Genomic DNA, 21126 nt, shown 5'->3' with positions numbered 1-21126 from the left:
CTGCTGGCTGCGAAGGGGGAGAGCCGGGGCATGGCGTTATAGGGACGGCGGTTTGCGCTTTAGCCTGTAGAGTAGAGCGCCATGAAGCAGTGGCTGTGACGCAACGGCGCTGTTATGTCGGGCGCTTATTTTCAAAAGCCGCGAATACGCCAGGCTGTGTTTAATACAAGCACGCAACAGTTTGGCTATTTGCCCACGGCTGTTGCTGCGGTGGCTTGATGTTATTTGGCTGATTGATTCATATCCAGGAAAGGAAATGACGCCTATGGCTTTAGGCACTTAATCACACAGGCTAATATGCCCTCTAGCGTGATTACGAGCGGAAAGGAATAGATATTGAATTGTGGGCAAGGGCTATGTAGCGGTCTATACTGCGTCCCGGTAATAGAACATTAGCTTGAAATCAAGAGGACCATTGGCCAGCCATGTGGCTTCGTGAAAACACATGAAAATGTTAGCAAAAGCATGGACAAGAGGGTAGGTACCCATGCCCAAACCATCAATTTGCTTACAAAATTGCCAGCATATACAAAAATTGAGCATAATACAGAAAATTCAAGAAGCGATTTAAAACAGTTGCGATTCACACCCATGACACAGTTGTTGACACTTTTAAACAAAGAACTGAGGCAGATTTCAATAGTTTCAAGAAGTGTTATATTTGTAAACAAATTTTCTACATCAAATGAAGCCATTGTTGTCAAGTCCTGAACATTAGTAAAATGGTTTAACGTTTTCCGAGTGATCTTTAGCAGCCATTGCTTCGGATTAATTATGCTGAGATTTTTTTATAAAACAGAACTGGTATGTTGTTAATTATATCTGTTAATAATTAAGAGAATGATCCCATCCAACAAAAATCAAAATCAAATAATCATCAAGCCCTACTAACGACGATTGACGGATATTCGAGTTTCGAATTTTCACTTTATATTATTGAACTAAATGATGGTATATAATTAGTATTTCTTATTTCAAACCCCCGTTGTCAACGATTTGAAAGGTCACATGATTCCACTACTGGGAATCGGCTCGCCAACCTCCCGCGTATCCACGTTAGCCGCGTTGCTACACCGCCATCTTTGTATCACACTGGCGCCTCAGCTTACTCTATCGTTCCTACACATTTTGACGTTTTGATAGCAATAGAGAAAGAAAGAACAAATCAGAAAGGATTAGGCTGTTGTCAAAAACTCTTTCCTTCAGTGAGAGACCGATATTTAAGAAAATTGTTCGACATTAACGATGTTGATGCCAACGAAGTGCCGGCAAAGCCGTGATGTGCAGATTTTGCAAGCCTGCCTCCCGTTTAACACGGTGATTTACTAAATTATTTGGCGTTTGGTGGTCAGCCAATACACCTTGCAAGAATTCAAGGCATACAAGACGCTTGAAGCTTACAAACAATTTGTGGATGGATGGGTACAGGCGATGGAGAAACGAAACTTCAACGAATCAAGAAAGGCGATGTACCTGGTAGAGATGGTTTGGTAGTACAACTGGACGAAGGTAATGATGCTGATGAATGGAATATTATAAGAATGGAAAATAAAATTCCTTTTCACCTTTTTGTAGAGGAAAAGGGCAGAATTTTATCAAGGCTTACCAGGTAGCCAGGGTTCGGACGGCTCATAGTAATACCGATTCCGATATTGGCAATGTAAAGAACTCGAAACATTTGAAGTTATAGAACAAAGAGAATCATTTTGATCTTCCAACAAAACCAGCCAACTGCAACAACACTATCATCGCTGCAGGATAATGGATCATGACGATGTTATCTGATCTGTAAATATTATTACGTTTTATTCTTACTTATGTAGCTTATCTAAAGGCAAGTAACAGATTTTGCCCCTGAAAAATGTATAGTATCGTATATAATGAATATTCACGGCTGGTAAACTGATATGCGATACGCATATCACGTACGAGCCATAAACTGATACAATATACACGGCATTCACGTCTAGTAAACTGAATAAACGCATTCCATTGTATATTTTTCTGTTTAAATGGCCGTGAGAATGACTGGTACATCCTACAACGGTGCAGTAGCGTCCCATCTCCAAGCAAAAACTTCAAAAAGAGATGATCGCAGTAGATTTAACACGTAAGCGAAAGCTAGACCCTGCTACAAATATGGCGGCCGATCCCACAATGCATCTGGCAATTCGGTGCCGTGACGTCATACTTTCGAGCCCGATTACAGATCCCGGCCGTACTCCAACAATGTAGGTATCGTGGATACGCGCTTGAACAACAGCTAGTGCGTGTAGCGGCATGTTTCAAGGACGCCATCTAACACCTTAACAAACATACAAACTTTAGAAAAAAGAGTAGATCAACGTAGCGAGTTACTGATAAGCATTTAATTGAATAACAGCTAGTGTGTGTAGCTGAACGTTTCAAAGACGCGATGTTTCGTCTCGTCGACGAAAACATGAAGTCACGGACGGACAGACAGACGGACAGACGGACATGGCGAGCATAATAGTGCATTTTTTCATAAATTATAAAATGCGCTGAAAAGAGTGGATAAACGTAAACGTACGCGATTATATTTTTTTATTTCTACGGAAACATCAGTGTAAAAGATTTACAGTCATAATTGCAACTTTAGATTTTTAATAACTTCACGTAAACCAATTCGATATTTTCCTTCGTACTTTTTACTCAAAACTTCCTGGGAAGCGTTGATACCTAACGATCAAACATTTAATTTTTACTTCGCATTGGCTCTCTTTATACATTATTATTTTTAATGTCAATGCAGCTAAAAGTTATTTATTTCTTCAATGCGTTTCTAAATAATTTTTTAATGTTTTACTACATTCGAGTTATCCGATGCCTGAACACTCGTTTATATAATCCACAGAATAAAAGTATTTCGTATTTTATCAGCAGCAGTCTCCATGAATACGATCGTTCTCTTATGATAGATTGTTGGCAGCCTGAAATGAAAACAAGTGATCAATCTGCAGAGGCAATCATGCTGCGCCGGTGTTGACTGTTATAAGCGACCGTTTTGTGGAGAATTTTCGATTAAGTTTCCTTCTAACTGAGTGTAGAAAAACATATGAAACTTTTTACGACTTTAGAGATAAAAGACAGAAAATGATTTACACTAGCACTCGACTATTTTTCTTTTACTTACAGCGTAAAAATATGTTTCTTAATTAGTAATTAAGGTCAATCCATCGATTTATTCGGAAAGTTTAAAACTTGTTCTTATAGGCAAGCAGTGATACTGAATTAACGCGGTAATGATTTAGTGACAGGCTGATGTTAGTTCAATAATTGGATTATAAGAATGGGTGAAAACTTTTTGTATTGCTAGCATGGAATCTTTGCCATTAATTCGTGTTTTTGGTCTTCGAATTCAAGTTATAAGAAATTTGAGCTTTCGTTGCTAAGTAAGGCATACAAAAATCAAACATTCTATCATGGTTGCTTTTAAATCCAATCAAATCTGTTTAATGCCTTTGTCCTACCATTTGAGCTTTGACTCATATTTTTACCGACCTATTTACATTATTTGAGAGCAATTTAGTTGAGTGTTATAAAGGAAAATAACTGGGAATTGATGTTTGTGAATGAATAGAGGTTAATTATCAGTGCAAGTGAATAATATTCTGCGCCAACTAACATTCACTATTCGCATGCTATTCTCAGTATAAAGCTCCAAATAAGTAAATCTTAATGCAAATTTGAACACAACCTGCAGACTAAACCTTGTGTTGCAGTGACGCAGCTCATGAGCGGCCAGTCGGTTCAGTTCAGCCAGAAGAATTACGTAGTCCAGGTGTCTGAGGCGGCCGCCCCGGGCACCATACTTCTACTACAGGCAGTTTCTCCCCATGAGGGTGCGTAAAATTTTGTGCGTAGTTTTAACCTATGAAGTAACTTTTGTTCCTAGTCTATTCTATCGGATAATATTTTTTTGGTACTGTTTTTAGAAACTATCAATAGCTTTCTGTTTTCTTGATTCTAGATCACAAAATACACTTGAACGTTCGGTGTTAGATGAAAATGCATATTTCCATTTATGCAGCTATAATCGTGATTAACTCGACAAAATATATCTGTAGCACAAGCGCAGAATTGTCATATGCTGATCGTCTAATTACAATTTTGACATTTTACCGCATGGTTAACTTTAGAATTATGAAACTTGAAGAAATCTGTTTTTTCTGCCTGACTCCAGTTAAATATTTTATTTTACATTTGAAATGTTCTGTACTTGTGATTTATGTGTTAAAGACCCACGTCTTTAGAAGTTATTTCCTCAAATCAAAATTACAGCATATAGAATGTGTTTAAAGTTTGAAATTTAGTTTTCTATTATTATTATGATTACCTGCCTAAGCAGTCTCAACAATAACCTTTAAGCTTTTAGCATTTTAGATATCGGCGAAAAGTTTTGACAATATATAGATCGAATTTTCTATCCTTCATATTTTGCACGCAAGTTTAAACTTCGTGCTTCCTGAAAGCTTTTCGAAATAAAATTACATTACCCTCAGAGATTGCCTTGGAAATGCTGTTCAGCGCCGCGGTCGGCTTCCCTAAAGGCACCAGTGTTATTAACATTATAACATAATGTAATTTTACATCACGATAAATATGCTCAATAGGCCTCAAAGATTTAGTTGTAATCTTGAACAAATTTTTGCACCGTAAATAATCTGCTTTGCATTAAATGGTTTATTCATTTAAATCATCAATGAAGGTTAATTCTCGTGAAGAGTTCATTATGAGAAAGAGTAGATGCGACCATAGTATTATCAATGTATCAATGAATTTTCGTGATATTATTTATGGAATGAATATGTTCGCACGGCTAACTTTGAGCCGTGAAAAAAAAGAAAGTTTAGCTCTTCTTAATGGTATCCCGCAATTTCTTGAAGACAAACGAGGTAAGCAGGTTGATTCATGAACAAATTAAACAAACATTACATTGATATAAATATGGTCCTAAAGGGTATTGCTATTTCAATTTTCAGTTATAATCAAGTTATTTCTTATCAGATCTGAATCAAGTCCAAGTACAGAAAAAAAGTATTACTTACTTTGTCTACAAATCCAATCTGCAAAGTAAAGCTCATTTGTAATTAAAAATTGATTTGAGCCTAACAAGTAATTACTGCTTATAATATTATTTCAAATTTCCGTTCTCTGTGTTTACAAACTTTGGCTTTTAGATAGCCTAACGGTCAATTTTTTACATATTCCAGTCAATATTCCAGGTACGTTAAAGCATTCACTATTTTTGGCTTTTGTTTATTACTTTTATTCTTTTTTGTATCCTAGGGGTTACTTTATTTTTTCCCTCATTCATCACCTCTGCCGATGATGGAAACTTTAGAAATTTATTTTGCCGTCGTTATCCGCTTTATAAGAAGTATTTAGAAAAGTTGTTAAGGCTTTTCGCCTGTGCTCTCAAAGTAAGGTATTGGTTATGACCCTATATACATATATGTCCGGAACCGTAACTTACCCTGGCATTTTAGCTGGGCGAGGCAGCACTTGACGATGAGGTACCGAACCAGTCCCGTAGGCAGAACTTTACCTCAATAATTGAGTGACTTTTATTCACTTAACCTCTGCCTGCGATACTTGCCTTGCACTTTGAATGATTATCGGGCAAAAACTTCATATGTTTGAATTATTCTTAATATATTTAACTAACGTCAAGTCAAGTACATTTCGTACTTGCCAGAAACCGTTGGCAAGAACCACAACGCGTGTCGAATTATTCCACCCTGAGAAACCAGTCGATCTATGCGAGACTTTGTAAATGGAAACAGTAATGAAATTCATTGCTCATGTTTCGCCAAGTATGGCTTATCCTCTCCCACAGCAATAATTTGTTAACTTTTCCTAATGTCGGGCAGTTACGCAGACGTTTCTTATCAATCAATATAACTGCGCATAATCACGAGAACCTTGGACTCTCTCCCGGTAGAGGCGGCCGTGCTCTACAAGCTTGTGAGCGACAGCGCTTCCCCTCTTTTTCGAGTGGACCCTCAGTCAGGCGCCCTGCAGCTGCTTGGTCCCCTCGACTTCGAGTACCAAACTCAGGTGAGGGAGAGACTCGAGTGCCGTGCCATCAGAGGGCTGGTTGAGGGCAGCAGCCACGACGCGAGGGTTTCTGTAAGTCAATTGGATGAAGAAATTGCGCTGAGACTTGCATGGAGATCATTTCTGAACAAAGTGGATGGGAGCTGAAAGTTGAGGTGGTTATATATGAATACGGAGTGGCTGATGGATAGAATTGTATGTGGTGGGACATACTATTTTTTGTTAGGGATTATTTGGTAAACATTGTATTTTTGGGATAACGTTTCGGCAGAAATATATGAATATGATCCAACGAGAATAGATTCAAGATTGTTTACGCACGTTGGCAATGCTGAATATCATTCCTTTGCGCTAACATTATAAATAATACGGATAATACAGAAAATATTATATTCAGCCGATGATATAGTTTTATAAATGCATAAATTTCAATTGAATTTTTTCCAAAATTGTTTAGAATAAGCGGGCTTTTCCTTTCCTCAGCACAACCTGACGGTGATAGCAACGAGCAAGGATGAGATCGGCAGCAACGAAGCTCACGTGACAGTCGAGGTGCTTGACGCCAACGATCACTCGCCAGTCTTCGCCGTCCAGCGACATGAGGCGCAAATAACTGAAGAAGATAACCACAACTTGCCCAGGCCCGTATTTACGGTCAGTTTATATTGTAAGTTTTTTCATCACAAATCATCGCAATTACTAGATCATAAATTTATCTCAATTCAGTCAAAAATAATGAAGATGCGGCCTGAAATTGAAGAATTTCGGCATTTGATTAATATGCTTGACATGTTCTATACTATTGGTCAAATTGTTCCCTGTGTTTTAACCCGGAATTAAAAGGCGAATAAAATGTGCAAAATGTACCTCTGACTCTGGCCGCAGTATCATAAATAGTCAAGATTTTTTGGCTCCATCGGCCAATCACTGACGGCTTCTCAGGCTAGACCCTTCAATCCCAGACGAGAAATTGGTCGCTACGTGAGAGTAGGCCGCTACATGTGCATAGGCCGCTACGTGTGCATAGGCCGCTACGTGTGCATAGGCCGCTACGTGTGCATAGGCCGCTACGTGTGCGTAGGCCGCTACGTGTACTTGAGCAAGTTTGGATAGTTCGGCCACCGGACTTCACAGGATGCGATTGGATGCACTGACTGATTGGATGACTGACAGGATGCACTGACTGAATAGATGATGACGCTGACCTCAAAACCGTTTATATTTTTATTCGAATATTGAAAATATTGAGCAGTTTTGTGGTATTTTCTGTTGCTTTATTTCAATTAATTAATTTATTTATTTATTAATACTGATATTATAAAGTAAGCTTGGGACTCGAGGGATAATTTGGAGGATTATCCTAGAAGAGGATATTTGACATTGTATACCGTGCAAATCGTATTGCGTTCATTAATATTTTCTCCCTATTTAAGTTTCCATGATATTATAACTGTTGTTTTTGTCGTAGTTAGGGCTTTCTGTCAACTCTATTCACACTTAATCGTAAAAACAACGCAAAAACTTTTTCGTGGGCAGGTCACAGCTACTGATGGAGACAAGGGAGAGTGGGGAGTGCTGCGGTATTCTATTTCTGGGGACGGTACCGCAGCTTCTGATAACTTCCCAAGCTCCGATCATTTCCCCGGCATGAAGATCTCAGCCGCATCCTCCTCGATCGAATATGGCCCCAAGCGACGAGGAAAAATGCACCGTGACGGAGCCGCACAGCATAAACCGAATACCGAGCGCAGAGTTGCGACTTTGTTTATGAAGAACGAAGGACATTACCGGTCGCCACCTCTCCTGGATCCAGGAGGTGTAGCAGTGAATGGTGCCAATGCATCCATAGCGAGTCATCAAATAGATCTAAATAGCCATATACTAGCTGTAAATAGTGACTCAAGTGCAATAAACAGAACGAATATAGCTGGAAAGGTCCGGTTTTCTACTTATAATATCCCAGAATCAGCCGTACACAATTCTAATAGAGTTGTAGAAGGCCTTTCTAAGACATTGCATAACACAGTCCCCAGTGAAGGCAATCATAACTTTTCTTCTATAGATCCAGATTTACTTTCGGAAAATGAACATTTTCATGACACTCATTCATCGAAGAAGAGAAAAGAAGCTGCCTTCATAATTGATCCGGTCACAGGCACCATAAACGTCATGCAGGTGGGAATTGTTTCATCTTTGCTGGCCATTCGATGATATGTTGTGGCGCTTATCGTTATTTAATTTATATGCTCATCGAAGTGACAGCGTTTAGAGAATAATGAAATATTTATTAGGATCACAACTATCAATAAAAAATATCTGTGAATACTTGTGTGTTTAAATAATGATGCTGGAAATATTGCGTGTGTATATATAAATGGAACTATGAGACATTATAAAACGGGAAGGGAATAAGTAAATTTATAATGGAAATTCCATGTCACGTAAGGACCAAACGGGTCTTTTCAAGAGGTTAAAAGTCCAGCTCTAAAACGGATATTTTAAATATGCATTACATAAATTTGGAAATTTCTGACGTAGCATTGAAAACCAAATCAGTGAGAATTTTAGTATAGGAAACCGGATCATAGGAATCGATATAAAGAATGGGATTTCATAACAGAATTTACATATATCAGGGATTATCCATCCAAAGCAGGGCCGGGTTCAGCAGCCACTGATTAATACTATATGAGCGCCAAATGACTTCTCGAACGTTTTCGTTAATTTACTGACTTCCTCTTATAATTTTATTATGGAGAATTACTCTACAAGTGCAATATTCTGATCATGATTGTACTATTCCTAGATTGCCAAACGATTGTTCTAAAAATATCGATCACCCCCGGAAAGTTGAACTCTATAACATTGTTCACCTTCATCAGCCCCTAGATCGCGACCCGCCTCACGGGCGTGCAACGTGGCGCTTGGTGGTGACCGCGTCAGACGGGGAGCTGCAAGCCGACACCGAAGTTGTGGTCAACCTCAAAGACATTAACGACAACGCACCCGTGTTTCTTACTGCACGTGTCGAGGCTACGGTTATTGAGAACTCTCCTAGCGGTGAGTTATTTGCTGTATTGAGAACTCTCCTAGTGGTGAGTTTTTGGCTGTAGGAGCCATCCGTTCACGGACTTGGGATAAAAAGAAATTTGTAGTACGAGTGGAATTCATTTGTGCTTCTCTTGATTCTTTTTATAAATTGTGATTATATTGGTGAACAAGCCTCAAGGTTTATACCAATTCAATGGTTGTGGAAACTACTTCTCGTTCGTTGAAAATTACGAACGTATTATAAAATGCATCACAGATTTTTTTGGTAATCGTTTAATGTATTATTAATGAATTGATGAATGAAGTATTAATGAAGTGATTTCAACATTAATTCATGTGTTCATTTTAGCTAATAGAAACTAAACTTTAAACTTTACTTTGAACTCTAATATCTTAAACTTTTCTAAATTAATATACTCGTTAACAATAATAATAGCATTAATAGTAATAATATTAATAATAATAATAATAAAGATAATAATAATAACAATAATGAATACAGGAATACTTTGCGATCAGTGCCTTTAAAGACAATGGCAACAGATGATCAAGCTGACTTCATTGTGACAGCATTTTTCTCATGAGCTGGGAAGCCCTTAAGGCTCCTTTGTTCGGCAGCAATCGACAGCTTGCAAAAAGCTCTGAACCTTTCATATTGATGATGCACCGTCAGTGCATTATTCTAATGGAGGCCTTTAACGTCGTCGCGACGCTTTCAAAGAATTTCGTGCAACTGAAGAATGCTAAGGCATCATTTTCCCTATAAAGCATTTTATTCTCTGCAAACAAAAGTGCTTTGATTCTTCCTTAAGGTTACTATTTTTGAACATATTGCACTCACCGTCAGAGCTCGTCGCTTGGGAATTTGCCATCGCCATAACCGTCCTCGTTTGCTTCCTGCCGTAAACCAGGCACGCCTGTAGTCACGATAACAGCCGAAGACTTCGACGACAAGAACGAAGGGTCCAATTCTAAGCTGATTTACTCGCTGCAAAAGAATGCTGTGGACGAAGAAACTGGCCTGGCAATTTTCACCGTCAATGCTTCGACAGGCAGCATCAGCACAGCCATGTGTTGTCTGGACAGAGAACGTGCGAGTCATTACAGCCTAACTGTTGCTGCTACAGATGGAGGTGGATTGCAAGGTTAGCAATTGTCTACTTCAACTAAATAAATCTTATGGCACATTGAATGGTAATTTTAAAGTAATTTCACTCTGACAAGGTGAAATACAATTTAAACGCTACCTACAGATTACTTTTCAAAAAGTATTTCCAGTGCTTAATATGAATAATTTTCCTACCATGACAAATTTCACTATAATGAATTATAAATGACAACTGTATATTTACTTGCACTTTTTTAAGCTCAAGCAATAACTCCATGACTAATATTGAAAATATTTTGATGAATAATTTGCTAAGATTTATTTCCACGTCCATACTCATCACCAGTAAGAATAATATGTATTTATGACTCGAATAATGTATCGTTAAACATGAAGATTGCTGAAGATTGCATTCAATTCCTAACCCCCGTCGTTGTATATGAGCTCCGCATTGAGTTATTTATGAACTGCATTGTGAAATTTTGAGTTTTTTCTATCATATGAATTTTAAAAATTCCGCAAAAAAGGCAGTTTGAGGATATTTATATAGCAATCATTCCTGAGAGTTATTTTAAAGGCAGTCGTTTACTTTGAGCGTCTTCATATTTAGAATAAAAGAAATATTTCCTTATTTATAAATAGTTTTTTATAATTTTTTGAACAATAATCTCATAAAATCTTTATCTTTACCTCTGTTTCTCACACATCTCACCCGACTCCATTTATCGCCCACTGCAGGCTCCTGTGAAGTTTTGGTGTTAGTGGCGGATGAGAACGACGTTCCTCCGCGGTGGGGGCGAGCGGAGTGGACAGTCGAGGTTACCGAGGGCGCGCCCCTCGACCAGGTTCTCGCAACCCTCACTGTTAAGGACCCCGACACCCGCAACAGTTTGGCCTACAGGGTAATTTACGTTGCCTAATGTCTCTTCATCAGAGATATCTGTTTTATCTTAATAAACTTATTAGATTCATGAAGAAAAGTTGACTTCACAGAGCAGCTCATCTGACATTGTAGTATCTGTTTTTTTTCTATAATTACGGGTCATTTGAATATTACTCCCCTGTTGTTCCTCGGCGATAAGCTAGTACTAGTACAAATTAATTGTCCATTCTTGAGTCTTTGCTTTACCATTACCCTCATCTCCGAAATTATTTTAGGAATATTTTCAGAATTATGTTACTCTTTTGGATGTTAACATTACTAACCACTTTCAACCTAAGCTCTTAGTAATCTGAGTGTTTTTTGCTGTATCTGCTTCGACTAGCACTTTTGCCATTTTCAGAGGTTAAGGAGGACAAAAATCTAGACCATAATAATGTTAGCCTAATGCAAACTTCATTCAAGGTGAAGCCGTGCAACAATTTACTGAGAATAATATCAACATTAACACGTTGACTCCGATTGCTTCATCCTGTACTATTGTTTCCTCGTTTTTAGTATTATGAAGCAGAATTGCCAGACGGACTTTTTTCCAGACAAATCCTGCGATTTAGTTTTTTCCATTGTATTGGCCGGCTAAAACGTATAACAGGGGTTCTCCCTAATTAAAATTAAAAAATTGCAAAAAAATGGAATGGAATTTTCCCAATGGAACCTAAACATATACCACTATATATTGAGTTATTTGCCTTTTTTGTTCGCGGACTTTGCCGTTTTTAAGGCCATCTGGCAACCCTAATCTATTTATCACAACGTCCTTGAGAAATAAACTTCGTGGTGCGCATATGTACCACTTCGGAGTCTACATTTTAACACGTTGACTACGATTGCTTCATCTTGTACTATTATTTCATTTTTGTACTTTTTTTAAACAGGGCTGCCAGACGGTCATTTTTTCTGGACAAATTCCGTGATTTAGTTTTTCTTAATTGCGTTGGCCGGCTAAAATTTAAGATAGGGATACTTCCTAATTAAATTTGAAATAGTGCAAAAATAAAACAAATGGAATTTTTATAGCAGAACCTACAAATAAACTAGTATATTTTGACTTATCGGCCTTTTTTGCCTTTTTTATTCTCGGATTTGGCCAATTTTAGGCAACCTGGATTATGTACCACTACGTCCTGAAGAAATACATTTCGTGGTACGCATATGTACCACTTCGTAGTCAACGTGTTAAACAGCTTTTGTATGCAGAGATACTTAAATCTTAGGAGTCATCTCCGTGGATTTGTTCAATCCTACCAGAATTTGTGCCGTTCAAATATTTACTCATCCGAATTGTTCAATTTAATAAACAGTGACGAACGTTGATGATGAATTAAATTAATCTGTTCCTTAATGAGATTGGAAGTACCGCATTTGAATAATTATGTCGAGCAATGTTCAAACTAAACTTGGTGCGCGATGTCTGAGGCTGTAGAGGCTCAGTTCTTCAAGGCCTGCTCGGTCTATGAGCAATAATTAGCTTTAATTGATTCCAATTCGTTGCAGACCTTAATGACTGTAGTGGCCGTGGAGAAGTTTCTAGTCAAATACAGTTTAGATGGCACCATATACGTAATTAATTTGTATTCATTTCTGCATTCAACTACAATATTTCTCTGCACGAATTAGGTTGATCGAAGAGTAACTTTTATGTGTTTCCAATTTTTATATTATAGAAACGAGTTACCTGTCGCATACGAGTAATTTAACTCGGTTTAGTAAGGGAGCTACTAATTTTCTGTCAACATTAAATGAAGCGATGATATTCTAATGCGGTCTCGAAATGATGAGTTTCCCTCTGAATTTGAATTTTAAAATTTGTTAAAGGATTTGGCGGTAAGAAAAATTTTGAATTCTTTAATTTTATAAGAAATTTTCCGTACGAGTAGTTCTATGCGAATAAGAAATTGCATCAAAGGGTTTTAGGGCAATTACGGCATTTAACTTTAATGACCACGAATTAAAGTGTTCCCAGTTTTTTTTTCGGGATATGCTATAATTTAATAAAATTTATACAGTTTTGATACAATGAACATAGAGATCTGACAAGTGATTACAAATTTAAATAATTACTTTTTAGCGCATTTTCTCATTTATTGAAAAAATGCCTTATTGTGCACGTCATGTCCGTCTGTCTGTCCGTCTGTCTGACCGTCCGTCTGTCCGTGACTTCACGTTTTCGTCGACAAGAAAATGCGCTCTCTGTCACTCACTGCAGTGAGTATTGAGTTATATTTTTTAGATAATTGTCTCAGGATTTTCTCCTACGTGATAATGTAATCGGGAATAAAATTCGAAGGAGGGTATGCCATTTTAGGTAGCATTTATTCAATAATTTAGTTAATTACTTTCACAAACAAGTCTTGGTGGCGGGCTGACAAACTTGGAAATGTCCCGGCCATCGTCCTCCTACGACGCATTTCTCTATCTTTTATGTAGCTCCAGGGCTGTTCAATGATGCCACATTTACATCAATGTTCAAAAAAATTTGTTCCAATGGTTCTCAGTTCTCAATACGCCAAGGCAAAAAATTTGTTTCCTTGAATTTCCGTACAACATTTGCCTACACAATAACACAATTCCCAACCGTCGCTGTGAATATCATTACACCGAGATCTCTTCAATTTCTGAACTTCAATTTTCATATTCTGTGACCTGAAAATTTTCGGTGCATTTTCCTACAGGCCTCAAATATAGCTGAATATCACGAGCAAATAAGGCCTCGTGTCAATGCTCAGGGCTGATGGATATATTGTCGTTTTCATTTTTCTAGCCGTATGATAAAGCACCGAAACTTACCATATTTTTATATTTTGACATGATGGGATAGAGAAACCGTGTCTGTCCTTCACTGATGTGAAGGACAGACACATACATATTTCATTAAGAGAGTTTTAAAGCAACAAGCTGGGCATTTTGTCTGTGTTGGGATGAGAATCAATTTTTTGTAATATTCAGTCCTGCTATTCTTCATATTCTGCCATCAGAGTTGAAACTGTGGTTCGAATAACAGAATTGTTTTGTTCAACATATGTTTCATGCTTTAGAACGCAAGCAAGCGCATTTCATTTTTTCTTTCAATGGTCTCTTTAAAATTTTTAAACATAATTTTTACATATTTTCCTTCAGGTAGCTCCGGATAGTGGGAGGGGCTGGCAGATGGTGAAAATAGAAGGGCGAACAGCTGGTGATGGCGCTGAGCTCAGGAGTCTGGTTCCTCTTGATTATGAAAACCCTGACCTAAAGGACGGCTTGAGATTCCAAGTTCAAGTCACCGATCAGGTAATTAAGGAGGAGGTCTACCCTAAAATTTTCGGATTTGGCATTTTCGGTTTTTAGTCTCATCTTGAAGCTGACATTCTGCCCTATCCAATGATACAACTGAGATCCCTCTACGTGAATTTTTACTTACATGACGGCTTTTTAAAGGGGGGCGGGTGGGGGAGTTTCTTCAGTAATTAGATACAAGATAATTAGCTGCTGAGCATTTCAAATATAGTTTCTACTTAAGTTGCGCTGCAGTTACATGCTTAGTCTCACCTTAAAGCTGACATTTTGAGCTTTTCAACGGTACTATTGCGATCGCTGTAAGTGAATTTGTACGCACACGGCTGTTCTTCAAAGGGGGGCGGGGGGTGGATTTCCTTCAGTAAATAGATAGGACTTAATTCACTCGCTAAGACTACATATATTGGTGTATCTGGCATCAAGGCTCAGTTACCCTGTTCGCTTCGTATGGAGACGTGTGCTGCAAGTCGCTGCTAGCTTCCTTGAGGGGAATTAGGCTACAGAAGCCTGTAGTTTGGTCTCTATGCTACATTGAGTGTCTATTTCAAGGCGCGCGGACCTTTGTCGCGCTGTCCTGAAAAGTTCAACTTTTTGTCACGGAAAACCCATCTCCTACTAGAGTTTTGAAGCTACAGCAATGAGACATATACCATTTTATTTGTAAAGACCATACCTATCGAGGAACGAAGCCTTTTTTGGATTTGTGCATAGTTTGGATTCAAAATGGGGGAGAAGGGGGGGAAATGAGAAAAAATGAAAAAAATGGAAAAATACATGTAAAAAAGAACTAAGGCAAAAATAAAAAATCGGGCTTCGTTACTCGATTGATATGGTCTTTACAAATAGAATGGTATATGTCTCATCGCTGTAGCTTCAAAACCCTAGGAGGAGATAGATTTCTACAGTACCCCCTTTTTGTCCGTTTTCTATGAATTTCACGTTTTTATGAATTTTTCCGAAAAAATCACACGAACAAAAATGTCTTCGAATTCTGTTTTACATATGTGTACCAAGTTTCAGAGTGATCTGTCCGTAAACAAAAAAAAAATTTCCGGAGTATAGACCTCCCCCTTAAGAAATTAAGATTATAAAATAGGATTGACCATATGATAGTCACTGAAACTCCGCTTCATAGAAATGATACAATGTAAACAATATAATTCAATCATTCTGTTCTCTAAAAAATCGCTATTTCAGCCCCGTAACTTGATTATGCGAATATCATTCGTACACATTCATGTAATCTGATTTTATTTCTCAACGCTTCGGCAATTTTCTTTTATTATTAATTTGTTTAAAGAATCGTCTTCGTAGACGTAGATTTAACGCGCAATGCAACCAAGTTCTTACGTACTATTATGTAAAGAAGATGTTTGAGATATAAAATCAAGAAATATATTGTTTATGTATGATATTTGCAAGAACGATATGCTAAACAATGCAAACCTACATGCTTCCTCTTGACTTCACACCATGCATTCAACTCTGGCGGTCGATTACATTTGCTCTTCTTACTCTAGGTTATCCAAGTTTATTGGATGGTGGAAATGAATAAGGTATAAAGATCGAAGTTCAAGGTATACCATCCGAATGGTTTTTAATTTTTTTTTTTTTGCCTGTCTTAGGGAACGGATGCATGGGAGAACAAGTACAGGGTGGGCGAAGCGACCGTCATAGTGCGCATATTAGACGTTAACGACAACGCTCCTTCATTCGAAAATGTACAGCAAAGCGTGCGGATCAGCGAAGACGCGCATCTTGGAACGGTGGTGGCAAAAGTGCCTGCCTTCGATCTGGACGAGGTGAGCAAACGAGGGATACTTGAGTTCTTCTATAGAGGCGAATCGCTAAATGTTTATTTGGTTGCGTTAGCTTATACTCGGTTTTGCTGAATAAGGGAAATGCTAATATAATTTAAAATAGTAGAAACGACAGTGTCAAACTTGCTCTAGCGTAACTTTTGACGCGGATTAATTAAAACCTTCCTTCTTTTAAGATTTCCTTGAGTAGTAACTTTCGAAACGGTTCATTCAGTTATTCTATATTCACTCATTCACTCTATATTCTGCTGGGCAAATAACATGGTGTAATAAATTTCATAAAAGATTAATAATAATCTATTAATCTAATAGATTAATACATAAATGTAATTAATGCCATAGCACAATCAACACATACATATATATTTCCAGCGATATTTATTTCTGCCCGTAATCTCAATTTATTCATAATTCCTAAGCATTAACCTCAAGCATTCTTTCCTGACTGCATTAACTACAAGAATACAACGCAGAACCGCTTTATGTCGAGAACACAGAACAGGAATGGCTTGGTTCGCTACAGCCTCGCTGGTAGGAGAGGATCGAGTCCTCACTTCGGCATCGACCACACAGGGACCATCAGGACCATCGGCCTAGTGGACAGAGAGGCCATCAGCAAGCACAGCCTAGTGGTTCATGCCACTGACCACGGAGTGCCGCCACGCCAGTCATCCGCTACTGTAACTGTAAGTGGCAAGACTGTGAGTGGCATGACTGTAAGTGGCAAGACTGCGAGTGGCAAAACTGTAATGTAATGTAGTGGTTCATGCCACTGACCACGGAGTGCCGCCACGCCAGTCGTCCGCTACTGTAACTGTAAGTGACAAGACTGTGAGTGTCTGTGAGTGGCAAGACTGTAAGTGTCAAGACTGTGAGCGGCAAGACTGTAAGTGGCAAGACTGTAAGTGGCAAGACTGTAAGTGGCAAGGCTGTAAGTGGCAAGTCTGTGAGTGGCAAGACTGTAAGTTGTAAGACTGTGAGTGGCATGACTGCAAGTGGCAAGACTGTGAGTGGAATGACTGTAAAGGGCAAGACAGTAAGTGACAAGACTGTAAGTGGTAAGACTGTAAGTGGTAAGACTGTAAGTGGCAAGACTGTAAGTGGCAAGACTGTAAGTGGTAAGACTGCAAGTGGCAAGACTGTGAGTGGCATGACTGCAAGTGGCAAGACTGTGAGTGGCATTACTGTAGGTGACAAGACTGTAAGTGGCAAGACTGTGAGAGGCAAGACTGTAAGTGGCATTACTGTAAGTGGCAAGACTGTGAGTGGCATGACTATGAGTGGCAAGACTGTAAGTGGCAAGACTGTAAGTGGCATAGACTGTAAGTGGCAAGACTGTAAGTGGCATTACTGTAAGTGGCATGACTGCAAGTGGCAAGACTGTGAGTGGTATTACTGTAGGTGACAAGACTGTAAGTGGCAAGACTGTAGGTGGCAAGACTGTGAGTGGCAAGACTGTAAGTTGCAAGACTGTAAGTGGCAAGACTTTAAGTGGCAAGACTGTAAGTGGCAAGACTGTAAGTGGCATTACTGTAATTGGCAAGATTGTAAGTGGCATTACTTTAAGTGGCAAGACTGTGAGTGGCGTGACTATGAGTGGCAAGACTGTAAGTGGCAAGACTGTAAGTGGCATTACTGTAAGTGGCATTACTGTAAGTGGCAAGACTGTAAGTGGCAAGACTGTAAGTGGCAAGACTGTGAGTGGCAAGACTATGAGTGGCAAGACTGTAAGTGGCAAGAAGACTGTAAGTGGCATTACTGTAAGTGGCAAGACTGTAAGTGGCATTACTGTAATAGCAAGACTGTGAGTGGCAAGACTGTAAGTGGCATTACTGTATGTGGAAAGACTGCGAGTGGCAAAACTGCAAGCGGCAAGACTGTAAATATCAAGTCATTCTTTAACAGAACACTTGATCTTCAATATTTCAACATATTAATGACTTAGTTCCGCGTGAATCGTCGAACTTTGTCAACGTTCAAACATTCGAGATTAATATTATCTCTTAAGAATGAAAGAACATTGGCAAGAATAAAACTCCAACAAGCCAAGTGGCTGTATTAATTTCCGAATTACGATGACTTCTCAATTACAGCATTAAACTTAAATCTAATTTTCGCTGGAATAAAGCTTACTAAAAATATAAATATATTCGCTGTTACGATTAACATATATTTCAATTGCCAACAACACCAAAACAATTCATATATCACTGTATTTAGATAATTTTTTTGCTGTCCAATTCAAGAAAAGTGATAATTTTCTACATGAGATTTATTTTTCATTCATAATGCATGATATGCCAATTTTATATCAATATTTTCTTTCACACACATTGAAGGTTGAAATCGACGACGTGAACGACAACGCCCCCATCTTCACGGGTCCCACGTACGTGAACGTGCACAGAAAAAACATCGATGGCTTCACGAGTTTTTTTAACCTGACCGACCCCGACGACTGGAGTGTTGGCCATGGACCTCCTTTTTCCGCCCAGCTTGATCCAAGGGCTCCCAGCTTCATAAGAAAGGCCGTCAGTGTCACCTATAAGAGAGGTGAATATCATTTGTGGCATTTGTGTTCATCTCATACTTGGAGTGTTGGCCATGGACCTCCCTTCTCCGCCCCGCTTGATCCAAGGGCTCCCAGCTTCATAAGAAAGGCCGTCAGCGTCGCATATAAGAGAGGTGAATATCAATTGTGGCATTTGTGTTCATCCTATACTTGGAGTGTTGGCCATGGACCTCCTTTCTCCGCTCAGCTTGATCCAAGGGCTCCCAGCTTCATAAGAAAGGCCGTCAGTGTCGCCTATAAGAGAGGTGAATATCATTTGTGGCATTTGTGTTCATCCCATACTTGGAGTGTTGGCCATGGACCTCCTTTCTCCGCCCAGCTTGATCCAAGGGCTCCAAGCTTCATAAGAAAGGCCGTCAGCGTCGCATATAAGAGAGGTGAATATTATTTGTGTCATTTATGTTCATCCTATACGAAGGTATTATCCATAATTTGAATTGTTTCGGTGATCATTCTTCCGCTAAATCAGTCATTTTGGAATTTTCTACATGGATCTTATATATTCAATTTGCTGCATAGAACTACAACCGATAAAATTCAGAAGATATAACGATAACATTCTATTCATCACTATTTCTTTATTTGCCTTTTTGTAGACGTGCAATCTAAAACCATATTGTAATACTTATATTTTACTTACTGGTGTGGTCAATTTGTTTTATACTCTAATATGACAATTTAATGTGACAATTATTTATTTTATTTGCACATGGAATTACTGTTTACGTTTACTTTATGCGATAATTATAGAGTTACTCGTAGTTTTACTTTTCTTGTCACTATGTATTAATCTATTTGACTTATGGCGAGCTCCTGCTGCTTTTCTATCACCAAATATTACTAGTCGTTAATAGCATCATATGTCAATCAAAATTTGTGCATTTAACTTCTGATCTCACATAACTGCAATTGTTTAATTATTTAAACGCATCATTCAGCCCAATTTTCCGATATTTAAAAAAATCTAACCTCACACCCGCCTCTGTTGCCCGGCCCCAGACTCCGCGGGCGGCGTAGGCAGCATAAAAATAACCTCACACCCTCCTCTGTTGCCCGGCTCCAGACTCCGCGGGCGGCGTAGGCAGCATAAAAATAACCTCACACCCTCCTCTCTTGCCCGGCTCCAGACTCCGCTGGCNGGGCGGCATAGGCAGCATAAAAATAAAGCGCCGCCTCGACATGGACGCGCCGGCGTCGTTGGTGGTGCCGGTGCTGACAGTTGACGGGGGGCGGCCCGCCATGACAGGCACCGTGTCCCTCACCATCGCCGTCGTCAGCGAGGACAGCCCCATAGCTGTCAGGGACGTCACTCTTGTTGTTCTCAACGTACGCAAATCCCAGATTAAAGATTGAATGAAATTCAATCAAATTATTTATTACTTACGCATTTTTAATTTAATAGGCTTAGTTATTCAGTATTTCAATACCAAACAATTTTTCCTAATGGTGTGCAATTCGAATCCTATATACGGAGAAAATATTTTTTTTTTTTGAAAAGTGACGAGAAATGATTCATTGTCTCCTAGCAGAAGAGTTATATACTTCCATATTAATTTTCCCGAGGTTGTCCAGAGCGCAATTAACCGCGTGTTATCAATGTACGTTTCGCGTTGCTCTTCACAACAACACAGTTCATTGATTCCAACCGTTTTAATTTTTAATTCTTTTACAGTCTGAGATGGAAATCGGACAAGCCATTCCTCTAGGCTCAGTTTCCTCAAAAGAGTCTAAAGCAGAATATTCTTGGTCGAGGTCCCACAAGTATTTTGTGCTGGACAAAAGATCAGGAAACTTGTTTGCTGAAGCTGCTACTCCTTCTGGCAGGTGAGTACAGCCAACTTTATTATCAGTAACATTATTTTGTCGCTCAAAAAATACCAGGTCTCGGTTTGTTCGGCTCCAATTTCTTCTGGCAGATAAACACAAACAGTTAACTTTCCAGACATTGAATTTGTTTTTTGATTTTTACGGTGTATTATATCATGATGAGATTTATGGACTTATTTTTAAGAATCAGCACTTGCAATTATTTTACGCTAATTTATTTTTTCTATCGACTGCGTAGGTTACGATTCTTTCAATAGATTGATGCTTACGTCTATAATCTAATTCCTACATATTTTATGCAAATAACATTTTCTCTCATCCTAACGCATTCATAAATCAACTTCAGACATCCTCATGCTCCTATGATGCAGTTGCACACATTAACTTCTACCCCAGTCGTGCCCGATTTTTTAAATCTATATTTATACAATAATAACATATATATTTCATC

At 38.7% G+C, this 21126-nt stretch overlaps 1 protein-coding gene across 1 annotated transcript in view; it reads left to right on the top strand.

Moving 5' to 3' along the window:
* Window positions 1–1418: 1418 nt before the first annotated feature.
* The window catches only part of LOC108668700 (putative neural-cadherin 2), a gene marked incomplete at its 3' end in the record, with an annotated part of 42866 nt that continues 23158 nt past the window's right edge, over window positions 1419–21126 (top strand). Inside the window, exons 1-16 of the mRNA XM_047879845.1 lie at window positions 1419–1509; window positions 3744–3863; window positions 5966–6081; window positions 6565–6735; window positions 7618–8256; window positions 8964–9141; window positions 10044–10277; window positions 10979–11142; window positions 14298–14450; window positions 16082–16258; window positions 16774–16908; window positions 17039–17092; window positions 18616–18829; window positions 19848–19865; window positions 19999–20174; window positions 20521–20672. Of these exons, the coding sequence (XP_047735801.1) occupies window positions 1419–1509; window positions 3744–3863; window positions 5966–6081; window positions 6565–6735; window positions 7618–8256; window positions 8964–9141; window positions 10044–10277; window positions 10979–11142; window positions 14298–14450; window positions 16082–16258; window positions 16774–16908; window positions 17039–17092; window positions 18616–18829; window positions 19848–19865; window positions 19999–20174; window positions 20521–20672 (2792 nt within the window). The remainder of the gene's footprint in view (window positions 1510–3743; window positions 3864–5965; window positions 6082–6564; window positions 6736–7617; window positions 8257–8963; window positions 9142–10043; window positions 10278–10978; window positions 11143–14297; window positions 14451–16081; window positions 16259–16773; window positions 16909–17038; window positions 17093–18615; window positions 18830–19847; window positions 19866–19998; window positions 20175–20520; window positions 20673–21126) is intronic.

Source organism: Hyalella azteca, unplaced genomic scaffold, assembly GCF_000764305.2.
Source record: "Hyalella azteca isolate HAZT.00-mixed unplaced genomic scaffold, Hazt_2.0.2 contig3953, whole genome shotgun sequence".
Taxonomy (NCBI): domain Eukaryota; kingdom Metazoa; phylum Arthropoda; class Malacostraca; order Amphipoda; family Hyalellidae; genus Hyalella; species Hyalella azteca.
Note: the sequence above shows the minus strand (reverse complement) of the source record. Positions and strands in the feature narration are given on the sequence as shown.